The sequence below is a fragment of the Petaurus breviceps genome, unplaced genomic scaffold (genome assembly GCF_028583685.1).
Source record: "Petaurus breviceps papuanus isolate PSGF00001 unplaced genomic scaffold, PetGlider_PUasm1.0 126, whole genome shotgun sequence".
NCBI lineage: Eukaryota > Metazoa > Chordata > Mammalia > Diprotodontia > Petauridae > Petaurus > Petaurus breviceps.
In genome coordinates this window covers 41,806,411-41,828,870 of record NW_027185655.1, presented here as the reverse complement: position 1 = coordinate 41,828,870, position 22,460 = coordinate 41,806,411, and the positions used below count along the sequence as shown (strand labels likewise).

The 22,460-nt window shown below is 36.4% G+C and overlaps 1 protein-coding gene across 6 annotated transcripts in view; it reads left to right on the top strand.

Moving 5' to 3' along the window:
- Nucleotides 1–22,460, top strand: part of CAMK2D (calcium/calmodulin dependent protein kinase II delta) — a 363,589-nt gene that overhangs the window by 245,393 nt on the left and 95,736 nt on the right. For 3 of the 6 annotated variants that reach the window (XM_069095418.1, XM_069095429.1, XM_069095424.1), the window contains exons 5-6: nt 8,241–8,306; nt 12,050–12,122. In XM_069095418.1, coding sequence (XP_068951519.1) covers nt 8,241–8,306; nt 12,050–12,122 — 139 coding nt within the window. Of the gene's footprint in view, nt 1–8,240; nt 8,307–12,049; nt 12,123–13,014; nt 13,088–22,460 lie in introns of all 6 variants that reach the window. The other 3 variants (XM_069095453.1, XM_069095444.1, XM_069095434.1) reach the window with 1 other exon arrangement.

Here is a 22,460-nt window from a genome sequence, read left to right as displayed (position 1 = left end):
AAACTAGTAGAAAATTATGTGTTTGGTGTTATACAACATGTTGCATTGCAGAATCAAAGGAATCGGCAGAAAACTCTTGCTTTATAATCTATTTAGAGTTATTTGGCAAACCATCCAACATCACCGTAATACAACTTCTCCTCTCCAAGAACTGATGCCAAAGAGGTCAAAGTGGATCAGTTCTATGAAGACCTACAATATCTTCTAGAAATAACATCAAAAAAGGATGTCACATAAATCATAAGGGATTGGAATGCTAAAGCAGAAAATAAAAAAAAAAGAATAATTGGAATAATAGTCAAGTTTGGCCTTGGAATACAAAATGAAGCAGGACAGAGACTAATAGAGTTTTGCCAAGATAACTCACTGGTCATAACAAAAAGTTTATTTTTTCAAGAAGGCAGTTCTACACATGGAAATCACAAGATGGTCAATATCAAAATCATATTGATTATATACTTTGCAGCCAAAAGTGGAGAAGCTCTATATAGTCAGTTAAAACAAGACCTGTATCTTAACTATGTCTCAGACCATGAGATTCTTATAGCAAAATTTAGACTTAAATTGAAAAAAAGTAGGGAAAGCTGTCAGACCATATAGGTATAACCTAAATAACTTCCTTTATGAATATGAAGTGGAGATGATGAATACATTTTTAAGGTATGGTAGATAAGGTACCCAAGAAGCTGTCGATGGAGGTTCGCGATATTGTACAGGAGGAAGCAACAAAAACACATTCCAAAAGAAAAGAAGAAGAAAGCAAAATGACTGTCTGAGGCTTTACAAATAGCCAAGGAAAGAAGGAAAGCAAAAGAAGAAAGGGGAAGATAAATTGAACTGAATGCAGAATTCTGAATAACAGCAAGGAGAAATAAAGAGTTTTGTTTTGTTTTGGTTTTTAATGAGCATTACAAAAAATTAGAAAAAACAATAGAAGAGGAAAGATGAGATCTCTTCAGGAAAATTGGAGATATCAAGGGAATGGGCATAATAAAAGACAAAATGATAGGGATTTAACAGAAGTAGAAGAGATTAAGAAGAAGTAGCAGGAATATATAGGAGAACTATACAAGTTCTATACAACTATACAATCTTACCAATAAGCACAATGTTGTAGTTTACTGTTCTACAGTCAAACATCTTGGAGAATAAAGTCCAGTGGGCTGTAAGAAGCATTGCTAACAATAAGGCTAATGGAGGGGATGTAACACTAGCTCAGCTATTTAAAATCCTAAGGTAATGCTGTCAAAGTGCTGCACTCAATTTGCCAGCAAATTTGGAAGACTCTACAGTGGCCAATAGACTGGAAAAAAGATCACTTTACACCCCAATCCTAAAGAAGGGCAATGACAAAAAATATTCAAATTATTGAACAATTGCATTTGAGATTATCCTTAATATTGTGCAAGCTAAGCTTCAGCAATATATGAATTGAAAATTACCAGAAAGGAAGGCTGGTGTTTGAAGAGACAGAAGAACTAGAGACCAAATTGCCAACATTCACTGGATTGTGGATACAGCCTTGACTATGTGGATCACAACAAAATGTGGCAAGTCCTCAGAGATGAAAGTACCAGATCATCTTACTTGTCTCCATAGGAACCTCTATGCAGGCCAAGAAGCAGCAGTTAGAACTGAATATGGAACAACTTATTGATTTCAGTTTGGAAAAGGAGTATGACAAAGCTGTATATTGTCACCTTATTTATTTAATGTATATGCAGAGCACATCATGCAAAATGCCAGACTGGATGAATCAAAGCCCAGAATTATGTTTTCTGGGAGATATATCAACAATCTCAAATATGCATCTGATACTACTCTGATGGCAGAAAGTGAAGAAAAATTAAGAAACCTTTTGATGAGGGTGAAAGACGAAAGGATAAAAAAGCTGATTTGAGGCTTAAAATAAAAAAAATACTAAGATCTTGACAACTAGTCCAATCACTTCCTGGCAAACAGAGGGAGAAGATATGGAAAGAGTGCCAGATTTTATATTCTTGGGCACAAAGATAACTGCAGACAGTGACTACAGCCATGAAATTAAAAGACACTTTCTTCTTGGAAGGAAAGCTATGGCAGATTTGTGCAGCATACCAAAAAACAGAGACATCACCTTGCCAACAAAGGTCCTTATAATTCAAGGTATGGGGGGGTTTGTAGTAGCAATGTGTGGCTGCAAGAGTTGAGTGTCTCATAATCAATACTTTTAAATTATGAAGAAGATTTTTGAGAGACCCTTGAATAGCAAGGAGATCAAATAAGTCAATTCCTAAAGAAACTAACTCAGACTATTCACTGAAAGGCCAAATGCTAAAGTTGAAGCTTAACTATTTTGCCCACATAATGAGAAGACAGGACTCTTTGGAAAAGACCCTTTTGTTTGTAAAGATTGAAGGCAAAAGGAAAAGGGGATGGCAGAGAATGAGATATAGAGAGATAGTATCATGGAAGAAACAAACATGAACTTGGACAGACTTCAGGAGATAGCAAAGGATAGAAGGGCCTAATGTGCTATGATCCTTGAGATCATGAAGAATCAGACTCAGCTTAATGACTGAACAACAAACAAATTATTGGGGAATTACCAGAAAATTCTGATTCTTCTATATTAGATAGATAAGACATAAAACTTAATGTCATTTATATGTAGCCATTTTTAAATTTTTATTTCCGTTTATCATGGCCTTATTTGAAAGATTAGTGTTGGATGGTGTAATGAGCTAGCCATCTAGTCTAATCCTGTTATTTTACAAATAAGGAAACTGAGACCCAAGAAAGTTAAGTGACTTGCCCAAGGTTGGTAAAGCCAAGCACTAGCAGCTTTCCAAAAGAATGCTATTGTGAACAGCTTTTAAGGTTCTGATTACACAGTATAGTGAACACTCTATTCCATAAAAAATCAAAGCAAAACATTCACAGAAATTCAGGGTACAGTATTCACAATATTACAACTTATCACAGAAAATCACAATGTAGTACTCACAATAGTTATCATTAAAATGGCCACATAGTTTTCACCTAAGTAGTCACAATATTTAGAATAAAGAATAATCATCTCAGAGTACAATAGTCAAAGTCTTCCACTCATGGGGCACACTAAATTAACTCAATCAGTCACTTATTCAGCAATCAGTTACTAAGTATCATTAGTCACTAAGTACAGCAATACTAAGTATTGTGATTTGTTAAATAAATGTGTCAGGCATTTTATAGGATTAAGGTGTCTTGTCTTTGACATATTCTAGTTGTGTGACCCTAGATACTTCAGTCACCTCTTTTGTTGCATTGGGTAACTTAGACTATAGGCTGCAGAGAACATCCTGACCTTCATTGGTAGAAGTTTCTTTACCAGAGTTTCCTATACCAATGAAATCAAAGGTCCATTACCTATCTCTATCCCTTTCAAGATTATGACAAATATAGCATGTCTATCATATCATAGGATTGAATGGCAGCTCATATGTAGATAGCATCTTAAAAAGGTTTACAAGGCATTTTTCCCACTACACTGTAAGGCAGGTGTAAAGTTAAGCGCAAGGAGCTTTCCAGAGGATTGTTGCTATCAATAGCTTTAAGGTTCTGTTCACACAGTATAGTGAATTCTCTATTCAGCAGTAAACTAAAGCAAAATATTCACATAAACCAAAGTATAGCATCCACAACGATATAACATAACAACTTATCACTAAAGTGGCTACGTATTCTTTAACAAAAGATATCATGCTGTAGGTCCTTAATTCAGTCATCCTTCAGGGATCCTTAAGGGATACAAAGTAAAAAGGTCTTCAACCGCTAGGTCACATTGTATAAATCTAATCTGTCAGAAAGTCTTCTTGATCGGAGACTAGCTTCCCATCACCCTTAACTCAATCTTCCTTAAGGGGTACAAAGTACAAAGTTCTCCAACCCCTAGGTCACAGTACATCATGATCTTATCAGTCAGCACTAAGTACCCAAGGAAAGGTCCTTTCATCTTGACTTGGGGCTGCTCCCAAATTTCATGGATCCTCTTCCAAGTCCCAGCTCTTATCCAAATTCACCCAAACATCACCTGGACTCACAGGTAGGCAGTTCTGAGCTCCTGTTGCAGTTCCTGTCCCAGTTCGAAGGTCACCGTCACCAGTCCACCTCAAGCCCTTTCTGTTCCTTGGAAAATTTAACAGAGCCACAACAATATATACACACATCAAGCTTAGCAGAATTACAACAATATTCACACACATTGCTGGCACTATCACCTTCTGGTGATACACTTTCTGCTTGTGAAATCAACACAAGTCAACAGACTGGGTGTATCTGTCTGACGAAGTAAAACAATTCAGCAGATAGAGTCCTTCTATCTGACAAAGTAATACAAACAACAGACAGAAGGCTTCTGTCTAACAAAGTATACAAATAGAAATCAACACAGACAGAAGAGACAAACAGTGCCAACTACCACAAGTGTTCTCCTTCCCAGTTCTACTCTGTTCCAGTTTGTGCTCCTACTTTTATATAGTGGTTCACCTTCCTGTTCCACCCTTCCTGTTGCGTCACCAAGTTCCTCCCACCTTCAAATCACAGGTGGGGCTCAAAGGCAATTGAAGAACTGAAACAAGGTGCTAAATACTTCAATAACTGAAACAAGGTGCCAAGCACTCCTTTACTTGCCATTACAGTGGGTAGTATGATTTAATTTACTGTCTAACAGATTAGGAAACTGAGACAGAGTGATTTTAACAATTTTCCCAGGGTCACACATGAATTTAGTCATTTTTATAAGCAAAAAGTACCTTTGGTGCAACTCAAATTCAGAGCTCCTGACTCTAAAGTCCCACCCCTGTCTACTTTCATTTAGAGCTAGAAAGGGACCTAAAAAATAATCTAGTCACTCCAACCCTCTCATACTACAAATATTTGTTGTTGCTTAGTTGTTTCAATAATGTCTGACTATCCATGACCCCATTTTGGTGTTGTCTTGTACTAGAGTGGTTTGCCGTTTCTTTCTTCAGCTCCTTTTACAGATGAGGAAACTAAGCAAACAGGGTGAAGTGACTTGCCCAGGGTAACACAACTAGTAAATGTATGAACTCATAGGTTAAACCACAGAACACTGTTGAGGCTCACATCCTTTCATGGGTAGTCTAGTGACCTTACCAGTCCATTGTCCTGTCTCTAAGCTTTCATCAAAGAAGGCAGTTCTACCCAAACTCCCCATGTCTTCTGCCATTTTATTGGCATGTTAGCCTACCAAGTTCTTTATTTCCATGATTGTTTTGCTGGAGGTGGGAGGTACAGAATTACAAATTGGGGTAGTAAGTACTACAACAGGAAAATAGAATTGATATTGAATAGATATTATAAAGATTATTGTATGTATACACCTATACTTTCCTAGAATTTTAAGGATACATTCAAATGTATCTCTTAAGAAGATTTTGAACAGAATAAACAAAATTCAAATTAAATCAATATTAACAAATGTTTCAAGTACAATATGCAGGGTGAAGGGGGCTGGCCAGTGGAAAAGCTTACCTAACTTGTCCAGTTCCAATGTCTAATTCCAATGTTCTCTCCCACTCTTTTCCTTTAGGAAACAGATTAGGGAAGAGGAGATTAGCTAGCAATACCAAATGAAACATGGCAGCTACAACTTAGAATCATGTAATCATTGGACTCTGTGTCAAATATATATCATTTGATATAGTATCATTATAACTGAACTCTGCAAAATGTTGTTTTAGAATCATGCTGTTGAGTAGTTTCCACTGGTGCTAAAATAGTTTTTCATTACTGTGGTTTTTAGATTACTTTAATATTGGTTGTGGAGGGAATTCTGATTTTTATAAGCAGTTCATATTTTTCTTGGAAGTTTTTGATGCAGGAGTTTTTTCATTGACTTCATTTGACTTCAACAATAATTCTGATTTTTACAAAAATCTAATCTGTTTGTATATCCATTATATATATCATATTGATTATTATAAAAATCAGAATTCCCTCCACATTGCATACAGTAAGGATATGGTCAGAGAGGAGTGTGGGCCTAAGATTTGGTTCCATGTTTTGATCCTTTTTGTCCCCAAAAAAGGATTCTGTGGTCTGATTGTGCTTCCTCTGCTTACTCATCTTGCCAACCAATTACTTGATTTGAGCTTTTTGCCATGGTAGAACTTTGCTTCTAGAGTGGAGAGAGCTGTGTCCCAAATCACTGGGGTTTTTGCATATTTTGTCAGAGATATGAGGAGGGTACCCTCTCTACAGACACCCCAAGCTCTGGCACACTGGCCATACACCCCAGGACCACCACCCAAAACCATGATACAGATACAAGCAGGTCAAAGCAAGAGTGATTACCTGCTTGGTCTCCCTATGAAATGCAGGCCAGGAGCTCCAGAGGCAGCCACATGGCAGCAGCTGCAACAGCAGCACCTCCACTGCCTCTTGCCCTGCAGGCAAGGGCTGGACTGCAATCTTCTGTCAACTGGTTCCAACAGAGTTCCCCGCTGACCTTTTGCTTTTTCTTTGGCATTTATGAGTTGAGAAATCTTGAAACTGCCATAGCTACCAGTGATTCATTCTCCTAAAATCTGCTCTGGCTGATCTGTGCCACTGGTCAGGGCCGCCCTGGGTCTGGGACTATGTGGCTCATGCAGGACTGCACTTTACTCCTAGCTCTGTGCAATAGACCCTTCCTGTTGGCCTTTCAGGCTGCCTTCAAGTGGGAGATTTGTTTCTCTCTGTCATTTTGTGGGTTCTGTAGCTCTAAAATTTGTTTAGAGTCATATTTTATAGACATTGGAGGTGGTTGGGGTGGGAGCTCAGACAAGTTCTTCATTTTACTTCGCCATCTTGGCTCCATCCCCCTGAATTCTGATTTTTACAAAAATCTAATCTATTTCTATATCCATTATACATATCATATTGATTATCATAAAAATCAGAATTCCCTCCACATTGCATATAGTAAGGATACAGTCAGAGAGGAGTGTGGGCCTAAGATTTCGTTGGTGTAAACAGCAGTCAGTGATAGATTCCTTGACAACATCAGGTGAGCACCTTCTCTGTTTTTTCTAGTCTTACAGCACACTAACCAGACTTGCCCAGTGATGGACAGCCAATATATTGCAGGTTGAAAACATGCTGCTGAAGTGTTTTGTTATTTGTTTGTTTGTTTTGCAAAATCAGTGTTTCATATTTCCTTAAAGAGTTTAGTTATCAATTTCAGACTTAGTATTAATTTAGTATCAATTTGAGACTTAGATGAAAAGTATTATTTCTGTTTGGCTAGCTGTCTTACACATTGGCTCCTAAGATCAGCAAACCTGACTTACCTAATTAACAGGAAGAACTGACTCTCTAGAGTCCAACTGGATAAAAATCTTTACTCATTTTTAATTTAGTTTTTACAGCTGCCCAATGAGGAATGGAGACATTCCTCTTTGCTTAACATGTGTCTTTGAGGCATATTGGTGTCATTTTTTAGAGAAATGCCCTTGGAATTAGGAAGACCAGGTTTAAAACCTAACTGCCATATACTGATTGTGACCATAAGAAAATCGATTGACTTCTCAGTGCCCTCAGCAATAGTCTGATACCATCAGTTATAGGCAAGTAACTACTGTGCAGCAGCAGAGGGAGTTTCCACACTGAGAGCAGTAGTTCCTTCCATGACTAAAATCTCCAATCTGACCCCAAAAAAGCCTTTTCAGTTTCCCACACATTTGCGATCTAAAAAAAAATATCACATGGCAGCACATAGGAAAGCCAACATTGGGCCAAAAATAATGTAATACTTAAAATTACATTAAAATATATTAAAGCATATATTAAATACATAAAAGCAATTTAATATACTATATTATTTTATATATGAATCTAATATAATTTAACATATGAACTTCTCTTTTGAATTCTGTTAATGTTGGTACCCTTGGGGGATGAAGAAATTGGTTTCTATGAGACAGGTGGATGATTTTGTTTCCTAAGCCCACTGATGGAGGGACAGGCCAACAACATGAGAATAGCTGCAGTAGACTGCACCTCTGCAAAATCTGTAAGCGTCATGAAAGCCACCTCAAATTCTGATATTCCTTTAAAATCATCCTCATTTTCTATATGCGGCCGAGATAATTTTGTTAGTTTACTTAGAATACTGATGGGGACAAATTCTCAATGCAGAGTGATTTCTTTTTAAAAATCTAAAAGTAGGTTTGTTGACTTTTTTCCTCAATTTGCTACATTATTTGTCTTTGCAGAGTCACAGGTGGTGAGCTCTTTGAGGACATAGTGGCAAGAGAATATTACAGTGAAGCAGATGCCAGGTAAGTGACTCCTTCATAACATCCATGTTTACATTTGGCCTTTGGAATCATGTTATTTGTGTTAACATGGACAGAGTCATCTCATACTTGGTGCCCTTGAGAAATAATATTGAGATACCTTGGCCTTTTCTCAACATCAGTGCCTCCCTACTGACATCTGTACATTCTGAGGTTCTATAGTAATGCCCTTTTTTTTAGGGGGAAAACATCCCTCTGTTCTACAGTTAAATTCTTGTTCTCATTAATATTCCAACCTCTTTAGGCACGTACTTAAACCTGCTTCCAAATACCTTCTAGCTCTAAGTCGATGTGTAAGCCTATGTCCTTATCTTGAAATCCTGACACAGTAAGGAATATTTGTCCCTCCACCCCATCACTGAAAGTATAGTGAATAAAATAGTCTTACTTATACATATACATGTTATTCATATGGTTACCACATAGAATGTTGTCCTGGAACATTGGTTGATATGAATTCTTTATTATTTGCTTTTTGGATGGGGGAAGGCAGGGAAATTGGGGTTAAGTGACTTGCCCAAGGTCACATGGCTAGTAATTGTTAAGTGTCTGAGACCAGATTTGAACTCATGTCCTCCTAACTCCAGGGACAGAGCTCTATTTACTGTTCCACCTAGCCGCCCCAACTTGAATTCTTTTATATTCAGTAGCTATGGGTGACAACAGACAATAGCTTCTTTTATCCCATGAATAAACACTTGCATGTATGTATATATACATGCATACACATACCCCACTTAATAATTCAAACTTCTTTTTCAAATTTAGCTCCAATTTGCTTTTTAACATTGTAGAGGGAATTGATACTACTTGAAGTGTTTTATAGGACTAATTAAATACAACCTCCACTTGATTTTTTAAATAGGGAATTTTTACAATATTGCCATGGTTGGATGAAGCTTCCCAGTAATTAACAATGGTTTAAGTGGGGAGTCAGCTTTTGCTTTATTTGTTTGTTTTTACCAAAGAAAACAAAAATGGCATCATCATCAATACCACCAAAACCAGTTTTGGAGATGACCATATGCCTACTTGCTGTTGGAGAAAAGTAGAAAAGACAACTCATTTCCTATAAATTTTGTCTTAGGACCTTCATTAGACAAATCCCATCAGTGATATTTCAACTCAAATATTTATGAAGCATGTACTATGTATAAGGCACTCTGCTTAGAGTTATAAGCAAATTTAGACCGGAGACATTTGGAGTGTGAAAGACAGTTGTCTTTAGAACTCAAATCATTCCATCTGAGAAGTTTAGAGTGAGCATTAACACTTAAACTGACAAGTATAAACTGAAATTGACTCTCATCACTTCAACTCAGAGGTGGGAAATATTCTGAATTTTTAAAATATCATCAACATATGTCTGATGGAGAATTATTCCCATGAAGCCAGAGACCTTCATACATGTTTCATCCTTCAGTATTCAAAGTAGCAAATTATTGTAGGAGAAGTATAGTTAAGGCACAAAAGAGAGGAGACATTCTCTTCTCCCATCCCAACATAAATCAAATTTGTAGAAGACTTGCCTGGAAAGGTTTTCTTTTATTTTTCTCTTATTCCTCATGGAGCAGAAGATTAACAAATATTTTTGTTGGTAAGAAAATAGACAGGAAATGTCTTCTTTAAATCCTGTGACTCTCTAAGACTCACTTTTGAGTGTTATTTCACAAAAGAAGAAAAAACTTCTAGTGTCCTGTCTTTAAATCTTTGACCTAGTCCTCAGAAAAGATCATCAAACAATCCATTGTACACATTCAGGATCACCCACAGACAGCCTTTAGAAATAAGCCCATAAACCCATTCCTGTCCATATTTTGACCACAGATTTCATGACAAATTTATCTTGAAAGTGCATTATTACTAATTTGCTTTATTATTACATGTTTTTAAAAAATTCCTTTATACCTTTGAGAATGAATGTATTCATTAAAATAAGGTAGTTTCATATAAAGTTACATTGGCATTAGAGACTTAAGAAATAAATTTTAGGATCATTTACAAAAAGAATCATGCATTTCTTTTTAAGTAATGAGATGAACACTGTTCAGAAAGTGATATGAGAATTTGTGTAGCCTTAAATGGGAATAGCCATATAAAACATTAAATAATTGCAGTCACTTATAAATGCCATATAATTTTTTTAAAATAGCCATCTAGAATACAAATGCAAAGGTGTGTTTGTTGTCCTGTTAACTGAGTTGCTTTTAAAAGACCATGATCATTTTTTTCTATTTTAATGTGGCTATATGATTGCAACATAATTTATTAAAGGTACAATTTGCTTTGTAGAAGTACAGTTTTAGGGGCAGCTAGGTGGCATAGTGAATAGAGCACCGGCCCTAGAGTCAGGAGAACCTGAGTTCAAATCTGACCTGATACTTAACACTTACTAGCTATGTGTCCTTGGGCAAGCCACTTAACCCCAGTTGCCCTGCTTTCCTCAAAAAAAAAGTACAGTTTTATGTATTAATTGAATTAGTAAATTTTCAATGTTATCATTTTAAATGATAGATACTAGACATGTGACCCTGAAAAAGTCTCTTAATCTCTTACCTCTGGGCAATTCTCTGAGACTATAAATTGCAGAGAAGATACCAGCCTTCACTAAAGGAGAGAATTTCCTCACCTGGAAGTTTCCCCTATAAATGAAATCACAGTTCTCTAGTCTCTATTCCTGTCCTAAATAAGAGGAGTGAAAATGGCTCCATCCCCACCTTTATATGAGTTGCATAACAAAATTTACGTGTGACTGACATGTTCAAAATGTCAGTGTGTTAATTGGTAGCTAATAGCAGGCACTATATAGGTGCCAGTCAGTGGTTTTCCCCCTAGTTTAATAGCATTTGTTATCAGCGGGCCTGTGACAAGTATAAAATAAGTCATGGATTTTGACAGAGTAATAATAAGCTTTTAATAATAAGTTTTCCTTTGCTGTTTCTGTGAGGTTTATGACTTTTAGCATTTATTGTTGCTCTCTTAGGTCTTTTTTTTAGTTAAGCATTTATAAAATAAAAAGAATAAAACCAACCCTACCCTCTTTACCTTTGCCATATCCCAGAGCCCATGGGGTGGGGGTGGGGATGGGGGAATTAAAAACCAGAGCTTCTTTGACCAAAACTTTGCCTGTGCTATTTGGTGACTAGCATTGGTTTCTTCCCTAACCATCTATGAAAGAACCTTCTTTCACTTCAGAAAGATGAGTACTTCATTTTTTCCCCTTTTGTTTCACTTTTACCCCACTTCATCCATGTTTCTCCTCCTGTTTGAAGACCTATGTTTCCTTGTGACCTCAGATTTTAAACAGTTTACTCTGTGCATGAGAAATGCCAATTTCCAATCTGTCCGTCACTTCACAATTTCCCAGGATTATTGTTATGGGAAGTTTTAATGAAATCTCTTTCTTTGGAGAAAAATATGGTTTCTCTACAGACATGTACATGCTAGTCGATTTGTATGCAATGAATGAAGAGCACAAATTGTTTTATCTGATAATGTCACAAATTCTCTGTCTAGTTGTCTTTTCTTTTTTGTTAGAACCAGAAATTGCTTTATTTAGCACAATCCAATCCCAGTTTGGTGTCAAATTCAAAGACTCCAGAAGAAATATAATTTGTGTTTGTTTGTTTGTTTGTTTCCTTTTAACTCCCATTTTATTTCATATTTGATGTGATTATGTGCCTTTAAAATGTTCTCCCTTCCATTCTGCCCTTATTTCTTTGCAGTCATTGTATACAGCAGATTCTAGAAAGCGTAAATCATTGTCACCTAAATGGCATAGTTCACAGGGACCTGAAGGTCAGTATATGAAGCCTATAAGTCTGATAACCAGAAGCTTTCTGGGGAAGGGCAGAGGGTGGGTATCTAATATGGACCCCTTGCCTTCCCCTCTTCCCCCCAAATGACTAAATGACCAAAAAAACTGCATGATGTTTTTTTTTTCCAGTTTGCTCATCCACAGGCTAAGCATACATCACAGCAAAAGGAAACTTTTTTTAAAGAAATTAATCTTTAGGTTAGCAATTAGAGATGTAACACAAGTGATTCAACTTCTCAGTACAATCCAGGGCAAGGGGAAATTTCATCAGTTGTCCAGCACTGACCTAGAGATACCCCTGAGCTGTGATGTATGTCTGTCTGCCTGTGGATTTAAACACCACTTCTGTTCTGAGACCATGGGTTACAGTAGCAGAAAAACTGGCCACACATTTGCTCCATTTGAGCCTGAAAGACCCTCTCAGGCAAGAGGTAATAATTGCCACCTAAATGAAAACATGGGGAGTTAATCGTCTAAAATTCACTAATTATGGAGATTTTAACACATGATTGGAAAAATGGGGAGGAGGACTAAATTTATATATCCCAGAACACTTCTTTTTCAAGAAAAAATATGCAATTGGGTTTTGTTTTTAATTTGATTTTTTTTTTCTAAAGAGCTTTTCCAATGGACCTGAGCTCCTCCATGAAATCAAAAGAAGCCCATATTAATCATTCTTTTGAGCACAAAACCTGGCAACACGTGGCAGGCAGGATCCCAATTCTTCTGAGCAATATGTGTAGACATCTGGAGATGCTTTCTTGCATCCCCAGTAGTTGACTAGTTTTATACTTTAACCCAATGTCTGTGAGGGTATACAGATAGTGAGTGTAAGCTTGGAACTAACACACGCCCCCTGGTGTTTGCATGCAGTCATTGCATTCAGCAGATCCTGGAGGCTGTGCTTCATTGCCATCAGATGGGGGTAGTCCATCGTGATCTTAAGGTGAGTAATGCCGTTGGAGTAGATACCACACCACACAGGTCCGAACTACTGTTCAGCTGCAATTATGCTCATAAAGGCAAAAAAAAAAAAAGCCATGAGACATGACTCATTCCATGACTCTATGAAAATACTTTGACTCACTACAACCCACCCTTTATCCATTCCTTCTGTGACACATACTTGAGACTTACATAAAATCTCTTTTTATCAAAAGGAAAATAACATCCTGCCATTGGCAAGAAACAGGATGATCTGTCCTTTCTTCTCTGAATGGGCAAAAGCTTGAATTGTCGTGCTTTAGCTTAGGGAGCTCGATCTACCTGAGAGTTATTTTAGGATATATGTTCAAACAAGGTTTACTCTCTGGGACAGGTGAATCGTTTTGTGGACTGCATCCACCCTCCTGTGGCATTGAGGACCAGAAACTTGCCTTCTTTACCCACTAGACTAAGCCATTCCTCCAAAGGACCCTGTTTATATCACAGAATTAAGCCTAAAGATAGGATTTACAATGACTATTCACCAAATGCAAAGGTACATGAAGAATGTCCTGGGAGTTTTATTATATCCTATTTGCCCATTTCTGTCCTTCCATAGTTGAGATCTGTATGTGGCATTAGTTCACAGAAATAATGAATCAGATTAGATTCACATTTCTCTTTCAAATGATATCAACTCAATGGTTATATGGATTACAGGACTAGGACTTTAATGTAAGCAAATATAGGATAGGTTCACTTACCTTTTAGGTTCACTTCAGAATATCATGGTATTCTAGGCTTGAAAAATGTAGACAGAATATGATTAAGGTAGCTGAGTCTCCTAGTGAAACTCTGGGATTTTTTTTTGGCTCTTTTTTCAAAAAGTTGGCAAATGTGATTTGGAATGACAGTATTTCCATGTGTTCAGTAGGAGTGATTAATGGATAAGGTCCATCTAGAGGTCTCTGTTATGTCTCTTCCCTGTTCAGTGTCTTTATCAATGACTAGACATGAATGACATTCTGATAAAATCTGTGATTGAACAAAAACTGGGAGAGAGGGCTAAGATAATAGATGATAGAGTAAAGATACAAAAGGCTTGTGAAAGGCTAGAAATGGCTGAATCTAAAACAATCAAGTTTAATGGAGAGAAATATAAAGTTGCTGCAATAAAAAATAGTTCCATGAATATCAAAGGAGAACAAGCATGGCTGGATAAAGGTTACGGTGAAAAGGATCTTTTGGTCTTAGTAAATTACAAGTTTAGAAGCAATCATTTGTGTGATGTGACAGAAAAAAATGAACTGCATTTTGAGCTACATTTATAAGTATATGCTACACTATGAATTTTCCTATACTATCCTATGCAGTATTGGGCAATGCAATACTATACAATGCTATTATACTATTATGCTTTAGTGTGATAGGCTATAATGAGCAGTGATATCTTATAGTACATTATACTATACAAGTAGAGTGTCCAAATTAAGGAAAGTGATGGTACAAATGGTCAGCTCGTGTTTGTGAACTCCTTGAGGGCAGGGACTGTCTTCAACCTCTTTTTTCATCCCCAGTGCTTAGCATAATGCCTGGCATGTAGTAGGTTTGATGATTAGTTGATTGGAATATTATGTTCAGTTCTTAATATCTAATTTCAGGAAGAGACATTGATAAACTGGAGTTGGTTAGGAGAGAGCAGCTTGGGTGATGAGACCTAAAACTATTTTACAGACGGTTAATTGTATAAATTGCTAATGTTTAGCCTACAGAAGAAAAGACTTGGGGGGGGGGTCCTAATTTTTTGTCTTCAAAGACTGATTTACTGGTAATATGTGCAGATACTGTCCATTTGAAAGCAGGATAGCACGGCTTCTTCAATGTTATTTGGTTGGGACCCCAAGCTCATCATTAGGATGAATGTTATAGCAATGTTATAGATTTATGGTTTAATACAGGGAAAGTTTTTGTCTAGTTGTTAGAAATGTCCACAAGTCCTTAGTAAGTAGTGGAGATCTTCATACTGTCATCAGAGATCTTCAGGATGTGTTAGGATGGTGATTGTCCAAAGCTTTTCTTTGTCCTCATAATTCATGATCTTTCTTCTGAATTCGCAATGATGAGGGCCCCACTGAGGATAATGTTTCAGTCATGCCCTGTGAGAAATAAAAACTTATGTTATAGGTAGACTATATGACCTTTAGACTCTCTTCCAGCTCTAAAATTTTATCATTCTATAATATATTTTCTCAAGTAGAAACACATAAGTCAGGTGACATTGGGTTGGAGATTTTGTCTTCTCTTTGTTTAAGCTAACTCCTCATCAACAAGGTTAACAGGAAGGAGGTGTTTTATGGTATGGATCTTTTTAAAAAATTTTTCTTTTTTTATTGTGAACTTGAGAATTATCAACAAACACAGACATCAACAAATAATCACAATTTTGTATTCAGTCCTCTTTCTTGTTCTATGTAGACTGAAAAGTTTGTGTTTGCTGATTATTGTCAAGTTCACAATAATTTAAAAAAAGAAACAGTATCAAAACAAAGGTCTCATTCATAGTAATCTTATTCATGAAGAACTAACCTTGACAAGAAGAGGAATAAAAGAAATTCTAAGCAGTGGTAATGACCCAGTTGAGGTTAGATAATGTAAATTTCTAGTGGACCATGTCACCATCATTTAATAATCTCCTCCACAACTCTCAATAGTTTGAACAAGAAAAAGAGGATGAAATACTGCAAAAGGATAATGAAGGAAAATGTTCATTAATACAGGGAAAGTTTTTGTCTAGTTGTTAGAGCTGTTCACAAGTGGAATAGGCAAACTACCTTAGTAAGTAGTGGAGATCTTCATACTGTCATCAGAGATCTTCAGGATGTGTTAGGGTGGTGATTGTCCAAAGCTTTTCTTTGTCCTCAGGGGACATCAGGGGATGGGGCTTGGTTGGCTAGAATCACTACATGGACAAGGCTGTGCAGTGAAGACTAATAGAAGCCACTGATCCAACAGTTTATTGACCTCAAGACTAGAGATTGATTTTACTCAAGGAGGAAACATCAAATTTAATCAGAATGTTTTCTAGGAAGAATGACTAGAAAAAGTTGCTTTCTGCATCCTGAATGATTCCTGCTCCACCATGTTTTAGCTTCTAGTCCCTTTTTCTCATTTTGGAGAAAACAGAAGGATTTTATTAAACATACAAGCAGTGTCTGATTATCCTTCAGTAACTATCCCCTTCATTCCCATGAAACTTATTGGTTGGCTGTATTGCTGTTTAGGTTAATTCAAAATTGTTCTTGATTTTAATAGAACTCCTTATAAATATTCCAGAGGTATTTTTCTTCATATGTCCAAGACTCTCTGATGCTTTTCTCTTCACCCTGTATTTGGACGTCTGCCTTAATAGTGAATCATTATGCACATGCTGTTTGTTATCTTCATATAGGATTGTGTTAGTTGTTGTGGAAGTGAGTTTGAAAGCTGTCTGAGTATGTGGAAAATGACTTGCATGAGCTTATATCCCTAACAGCACCTTATACAGTACATGGGGGTAGTGAGCCTCTAAGTTATAGTTAAATGAACAAAGTTGAATAAACGTGGCCCCTATTTTCTAAATGATTTCAATGTAAGAAAGATAAGCTAACAGTCACACAACATTTATCCAGTGGGTAAGTAAATATGTTGGTTAACATTCTTTACAAAGAGAGCATATATATTTTTGGAAAGTGGAATAACTTTTAATAGAGGAGTGCTCAGTGGCAGGACACCTGACTTTACTGATGGGCAAGGCCTAGAGATCTAGCAGATAGAATTGGGCCCCATATGGGGTATGGGACAGAAAAGAAAAATTCAAGTTGATTTTTTTTCTGAAGCCTCTTGCATTCAAAGATAATAATGTGGAAGTGTCCATAGTGATTTAGAAACTAGGCTTAGAGAAGAAATAAAAATCATTCCTAGGCTTAATTTAAATTGCTCTGGTATAGTCAAATTATGGCAGCTTAAAGACCCTCTACAAAATCAGTGATAGGTGGAGGTAGCATGCTGTAACATGTAGTATGATAAATTTGGAGTCAGAAGACCTGTGCTATCTTAGACAAATTACTTGTGCTCCCTAGTTAAATGAGGGGTTTGGATTCAGTTTCTTCCACGAGCTCTAAATCTTGATTTTTTGTTTTGCGTATACAAATGTGGATCCATTGGTGTAGTTAATGGTCTAGAATTTTAGTATATTTGTTTAAAGACTATTAAATAATTGGTGGGGTCAGGGTGGCTAGGTGACACAGTGAACAAAGCACTGGCCCTGGAGTCAGGAGGACATGAGTTCAAATCTGGCCTCAGACACTTAACACTTGCTAGCCATGTGACCTTGGGCAAGTCACTTAATCCCAACTGCCCAGCCTTCCCCACTCCAAAAAGCAAAAAAAAAAAATGGTGGGGTCTAAGAACATCCAATAGCCAGGGAGAGTTTGATTACTGCCTCCTTTCCCCTTCAAGTCTCCTTCAAAGATACTGTAAGAATGTTTGTGGAGATTAAACTAAACCAAGTATTTGAAAAACTAAAAATGTAGTTTAAAGAATGTGTTGAGGAGGAAAAAGGCATTGATCTTCTATGTCAGAAGAAATCAACGAAGATCAGAAGGGAAATATGTTTTCTAATACAGGCAATGAAGAAACTGTTGAGAAACTTGTTAAGTAAAGCCTTTGTTGAAATAGAGGTGACAGAAAAGAGTCAGAGAGAAAGTTTACAGATACATTTTTTTAAGGTTTAATATTAATAGTTGGTATCTAAGACTAGCATAACTTCAGTTCAAAACATGTAAAATGGTATTTTTTAAAATTCCCATCTGCGTAGCTGATAATACACATTCAACCAAATGTTTTAGTGAACTTTAAAGTAGATAATATACTCAGTTTGCAATATTCATTTCTTCTTGCTTTTTTAATCCTACAGAACAATTCTTTTTAAAGGGAAAATCATTACTTAATACCTAATTAACAAGAACACTCTATGACATTTTAAAAGTGTCTCATTGCATATAATAGTAATACAAGAGAATTATGGATAAGAGAGAAAATTTCTTTCCAAGAGAGCTTAATCACAGAGATGTTGAGTCATTTGGACACTCTGTCATATGATATACTAAGTCAAGGCATCTTTCTTATTGGGGGGGGAGGGGAAGAATGACTATCTTCTGTAGCAACGATTTCCAATTGACTAAAGACATGATGAACTCATGACATTCTTGTGTAAGCCCCTGAGAATGCAGTTGTATTGAAATACTTTGTCTAACCAAAATATAGTAAGAAAGAAGGAAAGCTCAAATACCATGATCATCGCTTCAGTTTAATAAATCAGTGTGTATTTAATATAGCCTCTGGAATTATTTGACAAACAAAATAGCTTTTTTCCCCCTGAAAAAATACAAATTATTTTTCAAATATTTTTTACAATCCAGCTTAAATTCATGTAAATATTAAGTGCCAGGATGGTTTCTGCTGGGTTGCTTTTGTAATGTTTTTATTCAAAAATTGGAACAGAAGAATACTTTCATTGTTCCCAAATGTTCTATTTGCCAAAGTCAGTCCTTGGATAGATCTAGCTTCAGGCTACTTGGTGACTGCCCATCTCTAAGGAATATAATCTTCATCATTAAAAGAAAAAAATATGCTTATAATTTATATTTTTAAAAAGATAATTTATTATAGTAATGTGTTCTAACTAATTTATAAAATGCATTGATCCCTTTTCATGATGTCAAATGATGAATTCCAAACTTTTCAACACAATGAAATCACAACCATCCTCTCTTTCTCAGTACCAATTTTGGGCAGAGGTTCAATTAAAATAAAGTATCTATCTATAATACCTGGTAACCAACCAACTTTGCTAAATAGTCTCATCTTATTCAAAAGTACTTTTCTATATATAGATAATTGGCTTAGATAAGATAATTTACATAAAGCACTTTGAAAACCCTTGAATGATATAAAAATGGGAACTGTAATACAGAAAAGTATGGAACAGTACGATTCATGATCTTGAGGCAACAACTGAAAATTTCCAAATATTCATTAAAAGAGAGGTATCTTAGAAGAAACTCTATCCTTAAAAGAATTTCAGATTCACAGCCAGTAGAGAGTTTAATGCCAAGTACAAATACCTAGGCATTCATTTCTAAGGGTTTCCAGAGGCTCTCAATGAAAGTGAGGTAAAGCCAGTTTTCCAGCTTAGCAGTACCATGTGTGAGTGAAGTGAATTTGTTTCCTCTCAGATCAGGTTCACAATCAATTTCAGTTTGCTGCTTTCTTGTAGCTTTGCTCACACCTTCCTTGGCAAGAAGCAAGAGAAACTGAAAGCATGGTAAAGCAAAAGATGCTTGACAAGTAACTGAAGCACCTGATCGATGAAAAGGAAAAGAGACTTTTCAACTTTTCAGATACTTGCTAAAGGATGCTGGGTTCAAACACAATATAAGAAACAAAATGGCTGACTTTTCACGGATTACCAAAGAACTTGTCCAGCTAGTTAGAAAGGGAAAGGACCCATTATTTCATGTAATAATAGATTTAGAGCTAGTGGGAGCCTTTGAAATTATCTGACCCAAGCCATTCATTTTATAAACAAGGGAAAAGGTCCAAAGAGATGAATGATGTGTACAAAGTCAAACAGGTACTACAGTATGCAGAGCTGGGATTAGAACTCAGAGCCCTGGACTTTGGCATTTTTTCACTACAATGCTTTTCATTCCTTTCAAAGAAAATAAATACTCTTCTGAAGTATGATGATTTAAATATTCTTGCTACTTGGTTGATCCTGGGCAAGTCATTTCTCCTCCATAGACCCTATTAGTCTCCTTGGCTATATGATAAGGAGGTTGCACTAGCTGGGTTCAAGGTCCCTTCTAGATCTGTGATCATCAGATTATTATAAGCCAAAATAAGCATGATGTTAGAAGTTAGTAGCACTAAAGATTCTCATTAATCATATTTATGCCACTTATTTCTAATAGTCATTCCAAGTCAAAACTATTGAATTATGGGGCCATGAGACTTTGGACAGCATGAAATAAATGAAGAACTGATCTCAGAGTCAGGAAGAGCTGGGGTCAAGTCCCTCATATGATGTACTGACTTTATGACCCTGGACAAGTCATCTAACCTCTTAGTGCCTCCAGTCAATTCTCTAAGACTGAATAGCTATGGATCTACACTGGTAGAAGACATCTCACCAGAAGTTCACTATACCAATGAAAACATGGTGTTAAATGGAGAGAGAGGGAGAAAAAGGGAGAGAGGCAAATCTTCGTCATAAATGAGACCTGTGTTTGGTTTTTTTTGAATTTGTCTTGAGGTTTAGAATGTTGTTGCATTCTCCTAAACTGCTTATAAAGCAAGTTTTCCTTGTTACCCATCTAACCTTGGACAAGACATTAACTTTGCTAGACCTCAGTTTCCCCATCTGTAAAATAGAGAGTTTGGACCTCAGACCTTCCTCAGGTTCACTTCAGCTCTAAATCTAGGATTCTATGGTTCTCTAAACAGATAGAGAATCAAGAATATATAGTTATCATAGAGAACCTATCTTTAAATCATATCCCTTACTTCCTTCGAAGCTACATGCCTGGGTACCTTAGAATCTTTTGTATAGTTTCAAAGAGTTCTCAAATCATAGTGAAAAAAGATACTGGAAATGCTGGGGGCGAGGGCAACAGTTGCTATGTATTACATCTGGTATGCTATTCGTGGTTGTTGACACTATGAGCAGATGTCATGGAAAAGCCTTCATCATTAGGGAGCAGAGGAGTGGATAAGAAGTCTATCTATGGGCGTGGCGACAGAACAAACCCAAGACACATCCCAGAAGCATTTCCATTTTAAGCTCTTATGTAGTAGCCCCTAAGTATAGAAGTGTTAAATACATTGGACTCACATATTGTGAATACCCCCAACTTTTGAGCATCTGACATATAAATATTCTACACAAAACCAGTCTATTCTACACAAATGATACCAGTCATGTCAAGGACTGGGGAGGTTTGATGGCTTAATAGACTTTTAGAACAACAAGTGGTCACAATGTAAATGCTATTGCCAAGTGGTTAGTTCAAATGGAAAGATGTTTCCTGGCAGTCACTACAGCTACAAGAAGGAAGAGGAATTCCCCTTTTTTATCCAGAGGTTTAGTTTTTATGAGAATGATTGCACTATTTTAGGGATTAAAATTATTTTCAGGGATTAAAATGCCCCAGAGCCTAGTGACCTTTAGTAACATCATTTAATATAGGAAAATGCATACTAAGTTCCAACCAAGAGATTTAGAAATGTCAAAAGAGTCTCTTTTGAAAGAGTTTCTTTAAGCTGGAACTAATTTCATGAAGGGCAACTAGGTGTCCCAGTGTATGGAACACTGGGCTAGGAATCAGACTCATCTTCCTGAGTTCAAATCTAGCCTCAGACACTTACTAGCTCTGTGACCCTGGGCAAGTCCCTTAACCCTGTTTGCCTCAGTTTCCTCATCTGTAAAATAAGCTGGGGAAGGAAATGGGAAACAACTCCAGTATCTTTGCCAAGAAAATCCTAAATGGGATTATGGAGAGCCGGACATGACTGAAATGATTGAAGAACAACAAAATTCCATGATGCTTTTTAAAGAATTCAGAGAGAATCGATCCAACTTTATAAACTAGAAAATTATAGTGAGGAAAGCTTCTGGTACTGTGGAAAAACTGATTGAGCTTGTGGATGACCTGGGCTCACATCCTAGCTGTTGCAATTTACTACTGTAAGACCTTGAGAAAACCATTTAACTTCTCTGATCCTCAGTTTCCATATCTGTAAAATGAGAAGGTTGGACCAAATGACCTTTAAGGTTCCTTTTACTATAATTTGAAAGAATCTGTGCTCCTGTACTTTTTCTGCATCTTCTTGGAGTTCAGTTTATAATACAGAGTTATTGTTATTACTTATTATATGCAATTATAATTTATTATAAAGAATCTATCAATCTTTAGACTGAACTAAGACTTTTAGAATACCATACATGTAGAGTAAATATAGATATATAAGTGCATGCAGACACAAACATAGTGTCAAATAAACGTGTGCTTTGATATAATTGACATAGTCTAAAAAGATACATATAAATCATTTTAAAAAATAAACTGAATTATATTAATGTTCCTGGGGAGAACTATTCAAAGAAAGTCCATGAGGAAACTTTTTTTAGAGTATCTGTTTATAAGATGAACAATTGCCCTGCGAATTTATTAGTTTATCTGATTGACAGATTCATGGTTTTAGATGATAGATTTGCCTTAAGGATATGATGGGTAGATAGATGAATGGATAGATAGATAGATAGATAGATAGATAGATAGATAGATAGATAGATA